Genomic DNA, 8,241 nt, shown 5'->3' with positions numbered 1-8,241 from the left:
GTGTTCGGGGCCTTTCGACCGAGTTCCGATGAGGCCCGAAGCGGCCCGAGCCGCTCGGGCCCCGTGCGAAGGCGGCCGGCGCGCGCGCTCCCTGCCGGCTGGCCAATGGGGCGCGGCCGAGTCCGCGGGGCGCGGCCCGAAGCGGTACCTGACGGATCGGGTGAGACCCGAGCCCGCCCGAACGCGGCCGAGTCCCCGAGCGCTGCGGCCCGGCGAGGCGAAGAGTCCCGAGCGCGCTCGAGCCGTGTCCGATCTCAGCCGAAGGCGGTAGCGAGGAGCGCCGATGTGTGCCGAGTCGTCTCCGATCGCGCCCGAGCTCCGCTCGCCGGCCCGAACGGAGACGCCCGAACGGGCAGCGCCCGAATCCGCCCGAAAGCGACCGAACCGGGCCGAACGCTCCGATCGCGCCCGAAGGCGGGTGGGCGGGGCGAGTGGCCGCGCGCGGGCTGCCGGGACGGCGGAGAACCGGCGGGCGGGGCGGGGGCGTCAAGATGGCGGTACCGAGCCGAGGTGAGCGGTGTCGCGATAGCAACACGGCGGCGGCACGACAGCCCTTTCCGGGGCACCGGGGCGGCTGTCTCCCACCGTGCCAGCGGTGACCTCTCGCGGGGGGACACGACTAGTGCGAGGCGAGGCGGGGCCGAGGTGGAGCGCAGCCCCGTTGGCATATCGCGACAATCGCGACACGCGGAGGAGATGCCGCTGGCGCCGTGAGCAGGGCCTTGGCGCATGTGCGGGCTGAGGAGCACTTTGGGCCCAGGAAAGACGCTTTCCTGAGGCCGAGAGACGCCTCGTGAAAATCCAGATCTTTGCTTCAGTTTAGGAACTGCTGGGATTCAGAGGGGAAAAATTTCATCCTTAGTGTGGTTAAAATCACTAATTTTCAACTCTTTCACAGAGGCCAAAGTTTTCTTCCAAAACGGTAAATTTCTGCCCTGGCTAGGCAGACGAAGGTGGCTGAGAAAATTTTTGTCGAATTTTGTCGAATTCGAACAGAAAAAAATCCTAATCCCAAACGTGTGCAGTGAGGTGCTCTGGGCGATGCTAACCACATTTGCTGCATTTAATAAAGTTTTATGTTAAAAAATTAAACCATTTTGTTAGAAAATGGGGCATGTTCCACCTCACATCCCCATTCTCAGTGTCACTCACTCTAAAATCAGCACCAGCCTGGGTAGATAACCAAGATTTTGTTGGGTAAAGCACTGAAATGATATATTCAGGCGGTTTAATAATCCCTCTTGGTGTGCTCTGGGGTTCCAGGGCTGTCCCTGTGAAATGTCCCGCTCGCTCTGAGGGAGGCAGCACATCCTCAGGAACTGTGGCTGCCGTCCCGGCCTGGAGCAGCTGCAGGAGGCTCACTGCCCTCTCCTAGGAGAGCATTAAGGAAAGAAGAGTCCAGATGTAAAGTTGGGGAACTGCCCTGAGGGAATTCAGTCAGACATCCCTGTGGGAATTCCATGGCTCTGACTATCATACAATTCGGCATCAGTGGTGTAGCTGCAGTTTTGGATATTGAATGAACATGGAATCATGGAATGCTGGAATGGTTTGGGTTGGAAGAGACCTTGAAGCTCATCCACCCCCTGCCCTGGGCAGGGACTCCTTCCACTATCCCAGGCTGCTCCAAGCCTCATCCAGCCTACTCTGCCAGGGATGGGGCAGCCACAGCTTCCCTGGGCACCCTGCGCCAGGGCCTCAGCACCCTCACAGGGAAGGATTTCTTCCCAATATCAAAGCAATTCCCCCTTGTGCTGTCACTCCTAAGTGACAGGATGAGTGCTGGGAGCCCCCAGTCCCTGTACAGAGAGCTGAGAGGAGAGGATCAGGTCCAGGAGACATTTCAGATCAGGGACACATGAATCACCTAAAATCATGCGCCTATTCCCACTGTGTTCCCAAACTGGACACCTCAATTAGCTGCCTGGAGTTAGGAGGGAATTAATTTGGGCCTAAATGCATAAACTCTGAGGTGAAGAGGACGTTGAGCTCAGGAATCCAGGGATAAGATGGCGCTGTGACAATGACGAGCTGTCCCTGAGGAGACAGATGAAATGGCCTTTCACAGGTTTTACTCTCCCTGGAACAGAAATCCCGACTGTGCAATTCCTCGTGTGTCCCAGAGAGGCCAAGAATATTAATGAGGAACTCAACAGGTGCTTTAGTAGTTGGTGCCTCCATGTTGCAGGAGAATTTTATGTGATTTTTGCAGAAAACAATAAGGGAAAAAAATGAAATGTGTTGGTTGGATCATTGGAAATACTTGGCTTGATTTCTGTGGGCTGTCAGAACACACTGAGGTTGGATGTGGAATGACTTTGTGAAGGGAACTGGTTTGGAGGGATGGCATTTGGAGGGATGGTATTTAGAGAAACCCGGGAGCCCTGTGTTCTCCACAAACTTTCTCACAATTTACAACCAAATGGATCCCATATTCACCTCCTTCCTGCATAGTTAGAGGGGATGAAGTGTCATCTGCTAGGAAAGGACAGGATGAACAAGTTCTGGATAATGCCTGTGCACTCCTTCAGGCTTTGAAAGAGCCTGAAGTTCCTCATTGAAAGTGGCTTTTCCCAGTAGGGATTTTCCCCAAATTATTTGATGCTTCATCTAGTTGAAAAGGTTATTTTTGGAACCTGAAGTCCACTATCTGGAAAACAATAAATGTTCCTGGGAGATGAAAAAAGAAATTTCTCCCAGAATTTAGGTATCATTGTTAGAATGTTTCTGGATTTATACATATTTTCTTCTCTTTATTTTCTCCTTCTCCATGGAAAGGAAGAACATCAGAGATTGTATCCTTTCTGTACCACTGCTCCCTCCATGCAAGACTCCTGGAGAAGACTGCCTCAAGTGGATTCCTATCTTCTGTCCAGTAACTCTGCACAGTGCTGGGTCTGTGCTCCTGAATTTTCTGTCAGTGTCATCCACAGGAAGCACAACTGGGACCACGTTGCTTGCAGTGGAAGATGTTTGGTGCAGGTTTAGCTGGGATTTGCTCCTTATGGGCTCCTACTCCTGCAGAAACCCCTTTAGCCCCCCTGCAGTCATGATTTAACCCATTTTCTTAGGAAAGGAGATTAAAAATTGCATTTATGGACTGGTGGACACACCCCCTGCATCACAGCTCACAGACAGCTGACACAGCTGACAAGGGGTAGTAAAAGCAGCCCTCAGTAGTAACTTCCTCCTCTCTTACAGTAAGTTACCCCACCTTTACTCCTGCCAAGATCCAAGTAACCTCCAAGGAGGAGACACCCTTGGCTCTGGAGATTTCCATGCTTAGAACCTATCTAGTAATTTTTTGCTCCACCTTCCTTCAACTGGAAAAACCCCAAAACCTGGTTCTATGTTAATAAAATGAGCTGCTCTGGGAACTGGAATCCATCCATGGTGCGTGGGTGGGTTTAGAAGCGGGATGGGCAGTTCCTGTAAGAGATGCCTGGGATGAAATCTCTGCTTGGAGATATTTGTAGGATTTGAAAAAGGCTGGTGGAGAGAGGGGAGTGAATTAAGGCTGTTTCTTAGGAATTTGCATCTCAAAGCTGAGCTCAGACAGGTATGGAGTATAGAGCAAAGCATTTCCATGCTATGGGCAGGAGCAAGGCCTGGCTGCTGCACAGAGCCACCTCTTCTCCAAACACAAGTCTGATGGAGTTTGCCAACTCTGTCAACTTCCTTAATCCTGACTAAGAAGTGTAGAAGTAGTCTGGGGCAATGTACACATGCATCCCCCCCACTTCCTCAGGCTAACGGATGCCCCACTACAGTCCAAATAAAATTCCTTAAAAAGGGAACTAAAGCCAAACCTGAAACAGCAAGCTTTTATCCCAGGCCGTGATGTTCACAGCCTCAAGTTCCTTCCTGAACCCTCCCCACAGCCAGGCATAGCTGGACCATTCAGTATAAAGAGGGAGTGCAGTGTATTTTGGGGTTACTGGGAAATGGTGATTTTATGGAATAGATCCCACCTCATTGCTTTGAGAAATCCTTAACAACAGTTCTCAGCTGTCATCGCTTCCCTTACAGATCCTGCTCTATGTAAATGGGGTTTATTACATCTTCTACTTCTTGGCAACTCTTGCAATGATTATTTACAAAAGTAAGTTGCAGGTATTGTCCCCAGAGCAGGCTGTGCTTATGCACAGCTGGGTTTTGTCCTGCTGTGTCTTCCTGCTTTATTTACTCTGGTTTATTCTCCAGGTCAGGTTTTCAGTTATCCAGATGATTTTTTGGCTCCTGATCTTGCTGTGCTTTTCCTTATGGCCATTCTGGAAGTGCCTCGATTGTACTTGGGTAGGTCACGTTATCAGTGCAGCTGGAATGTAATCTGTAAACATGAATAATTTCTGTCAGTTGAGCAGATATTTGGAGACCCCTACACCTTTCCTTTCACTCCTGAGGACACCTGCAAGCACCAACACCTTCTTTTCACTAAGGCAGGAGGGCGGGAAGGACCTCCTGACCTTGTCCAGAGCTTGCTAAAACTTCTTCAAGTCCAATTTTTAAAAAACCCAAATCACTATTAAAATCTGCTCAATATTCCCAAGACATTTATGTGGAGTGGGGCCCTTGAATCAATCTGAGTGGCTTTGGGGTTGGATTTATTCCGCTGCTTTAAAGCTCTCTGTATTTGCTTGGAGCCTGATCCATGAGATCCATGAATAAAGAGGTGGATTTCAACTCTAATATAGTTTAACACCAAAATCTACTGAGCTGAGCTTGGAAATAAGCTGCAAGGAAGAGAGAAGGTGCCAGTCGTCTGAAACAGGAATAGATTAGAAGGGAATAAAACTTGAAAATGAGGATTGGACTCCAGGAGTGTGCCGAGGACACCGAGGTTGAGTGTGGGGCTGGGGGGCTCAGGAAGAGTTTGATGGTTGAAGCTGAGTGCTCAGAAGAATGCAACTTCAGAAGTGATTCTCTGTGATAAGAAGAGGTGCCCTGGCTGTGATTATCAACTGATGAACTTGCTTAGATTAACTTTGGTTAGTTTTCCTGTTTTGAAATGGATTGTCCATTGGTGTTGGGCTTGTTGTTTGATTGCTGGCAGAGCTTTGATTCAGGCTGGTATTTCAATCTATTTTGAGCTTTTTTAGGACTCAGTAAGAGCAAAATCAGAACCAGGGCATTTTTTAAGCAGGAATATTCTCGAGTTACAGCTTGAGCTGTTGTCAGAACAAATTGGACTTTTGGTTTCTGTTTCCTTTCAGGTTTCAAGGGTAACCTGACAGAAGCAGAGGCGCCGCTGGGGGTGAGCCTGGGGCTCACGGTGGGCAGCGTGCTGCTGTGTGTGTACCTGCTGCTGTGGCAGACCTACGTGCTGTGGGCAGATGTGCTCCTCAACGCCGTGCTGCTCTCGGCCTACGGGCTCGAGTCGGGGCTCAAGGTCACGGCCATCGCTGCCTTTGTCAGCTGAGCCCGGCCCTTCCCACACGCCTGCCACACATTTCTTCTCTGAGAGTGGGGCTTCATTTCCACTGCTGAATCCCTGTGTATATAAAAACCCTGTAAAGCTTCTCTCTGTTTAAATGAGAAGTTTTGGGGACGTAGATGTCCTGCCCAGGAGCTGTGTGATGCTGTCCACCATTGTGTTATTTATGGGCAAAGGCAAGGGATGAATCACAAAACACTTAACACTCTGGCATTCACCAGGGGTCAGTACTGAATATCCATTCCCAACACAGGATAGGAGGCAGTGCTGCTGGCATGGTGGCATTTTCATGGCACAGGAGCAACATGCAGCCCAAGTGACACAGAAATGAATCAGGCCAGGGCTCACTTGTGCCTTGCCACGCACACATCCGTGTTTGAGGGCACAGCTGCTCTGCTGCTCTCATTTGTGTTTCCAGACCTCAGTGGTAATTTCCCTGACTTTAGTAGGGCAGAACCTGATGTATCCCAGTGGGGGAGAGTGGAACTGGGTTTTGTGCATACCTGGAGAGCCAAGCCGCAAGGTTTGGCAGCCAGTTCTTACTACGTGAGGGGAAGTTTGGTCAGACAGGATGGCTTTAAAATGAACAAAACCATTCACCATTTGTTCTCCCTTCTGTCCTGTTTAAAAGTCCAACAGAATGTTGGCAGTTTTATTTCTATTCAGTGTTAAATGTGCTTATTTATACTATTTTGCAAAAATTACTATATTCAAGTCTGTCTTAACTTCTAACTGGTGCAAGTGCAGAATTTTTTACTGTCTCAAAAATATGTGTTAATGGAAAGCTTTGGGAGTTCCTGGTTTTTTGAAGAAGCCTATTTTCTATTCAGAATTTCATATTTTTGTATTTATTTATTCATTCAAATAAATAATGGTTTAGATCTAAGGAGTGTTTGAAATGCAGAGCATCTTGTTCAGATCTTGGGCTCCAGCTAAGTCATCCAAAGGAATACTTGGGCAAGCCTGGATGTGTGTGGAAGCCTCTTCTGATCCTGATCCTGCTGCTGTCTATAGCCCCTTCTCCTGCCCTGTGAAGGTCTGAACTAATTTGCAATCATCAGGGGCTGAAAATTGTAGGGTGCATGCCTGGGGCACCTCAGCCCTGATGGTTTTTGCTTTCTGGTGGAGGTAGAAAGGGACAAAATACACAGAAGTTCTGTGGAAGGGCCCAGTTTCATCCCTCAGTCGTTCAGTGGTTGAACTTGATCATCACAGAAAGCTTTTCCAACCTTAAGGATTCCAATACCTAAAGGGGGCTTACAAGAAGGAGAGGGACCTTTCACAAGGGCATGTAGTGACAAGACAAGGGGGAGTGGTGTCAAGCCAAAAGAGGATTGGTTTGGATGAGATACTAGCAAGAAATTTGTGACTCAGAGGGGCTGAGGCCCTGGCACAGGTTTGCCCAGAGAAGCTGTGGCTGCCCCTGGATCCCTGGAAGTGTCCAAGGCCAGATTGAATGGGACTTGCAGCAACATGGTCTAGTGGAAGGTGTCCCTGCCCTTGGCAGGGGGATAGAAGGAGATGAGGTTTTAAGTCCCATCCAACCCTAACCTTTCTGCTCCCAGGCCAGGTAACAGCAAGTTCTGTCCACATTACACCACCTGACAGTCACAATCAGAGTACCCACTGGCACAAATCCCCTTGGACAGGTCCTGCTAAGCCAGGGCACAGCTGTAGGTTCATCCTTGCTGCTCCCACAGAAACATCACAGCAGCAGAACTGGGGCTAAGGAGCACCCAGGAAATGGAACGACCAAATGTTTCTGTGCTTAATCTGCCTGAATGGAGCCCCCACCTATTTGTCCTCCCAGATTTGCTTGGCATGATGGAATGTGCCATCACATGCTTGTTCCAAGGAGTGACCAACATACCGAGCTGTCCCTGCCCCATTAACGATCAAAGGACACAAGCAAAACTCTTCCTGGATGGGCATCAAAAAAAGCACAAACTTTTCCTGGTGTTTGCACCTGCCTTACACGAAGGGCTGCCCACAGAACAACTGACAGGTTCTAAAGGGAATATTGCAAAGTGGAATTTTTACCTAAATGCAGGTGATACAGCAAACAGGGTCACACAGGTTAATGTTAAGTCACAACCCGTGTGCTTCACCTTCTTGAGTGATCACCACAAACAAAATAAACACAAAATATGAATTATAAAACATGGTGAACCCTTTGCGCCCTTCCCATCACCCAGGTGAAAAACAAGGATCAGCAGAGAGTGCCAGTACTTGGTGATAGTGAGGCATGGGGTAAATATGCACACAGGATAACAAACACGATTTTTTTGGCTCATTTCAGGGCAGGACCTGAAGGCTGCAACTGCTCAGAGCCATGGCTGGCTGTCAGAGCCTGCCGGGGTCAGCTGGCACCAACCTGGACTTGCATTCTCACAAGGGCAGGACAGCTCTGGTTTCAGTTTTCCAATTCCAGATAAAATTGTCCATGGACTCTTTCGTGAGGTCCTGCTGCTGCTGACAGCCCTGTGCTCCATGATGAAGGATGAAACCTGGAAGCTTCAGACAACTCCTTCATCCCAATTATTTCCAGGCTTTCAATGGGAATTGTCATTGTATTCGTGTCCCTGATTCCATGGTGGCACCTCTCGATGCTGAGGTGGTAAAAAGACTCAAAGTGAATCAGCTTCAGAGTTTCCCTAACCAGGAGCTCCTTTCCAAACCAATCCCACAGCTTGGAGAAGCAGGGCACACATAGTGAAGCCATTGATGACATTTGCCAGACATACAATCGCTGGAGCTTTTAATTACGAGGCCCAGCCCTTCTGAAACAGGACAAGCAAGTTGGAAGC

General features: G+C 49.2%; 1 protein-coding gene across 1 annotated transcript; it reads left to right on the top strand.

The window, feature by feature from the left end:
• The first annotated feature begins 91 nt into the window (after nucleotides 1-91).
• On the top strand, nucleotides 92-6,317 carry TMEM80 (transmembrane protein 80). Its single transcript, XM_041474468.1, has 5 exons — nucleotides 92-510; nucleotides 2,779-2,895; nucleotides 4,030-4,102; nucleotides 4,204-4,296; nucleotides 5,214-6,317. The coding sequence occupies exons 1-5, from the start codon at nucleotides 106-108 to the stop codon at nucleotides 5,417-5,419; spliced, it is 894 nt and encodes a 297-aa protein (XP_041330402.1). The 5' UTR covers nucleotides 92-105; the 3' UTR covers nucleotides 5,420-6,317.
• Nucleotides 6,318-8,241: the final 1,924 nt, after the last annotated feature.

This window comes from Pyrgilauda ruficollis, unplaced genomic scaffold, assembly GCF_017590135.1.
Source record: "Pyrgilauda ruficollis isolate IOZ18807 unplaced genomic scaffold, ASM1759013v1 scaffold322, whole genome shotgun sequence".
NCBI classification, from domain to species: Eukaryota; Metazoa; Chordata; class Aves; order Passeriformes; family Passeridae; genus Pyrgilauda; species Pyrgilauda ruficollis.
The sequence above is the reverse complement of the archived record's forward strand: the minus strand, read 5'-3'. Positions and strand labels throughout refer to the sequence as shown.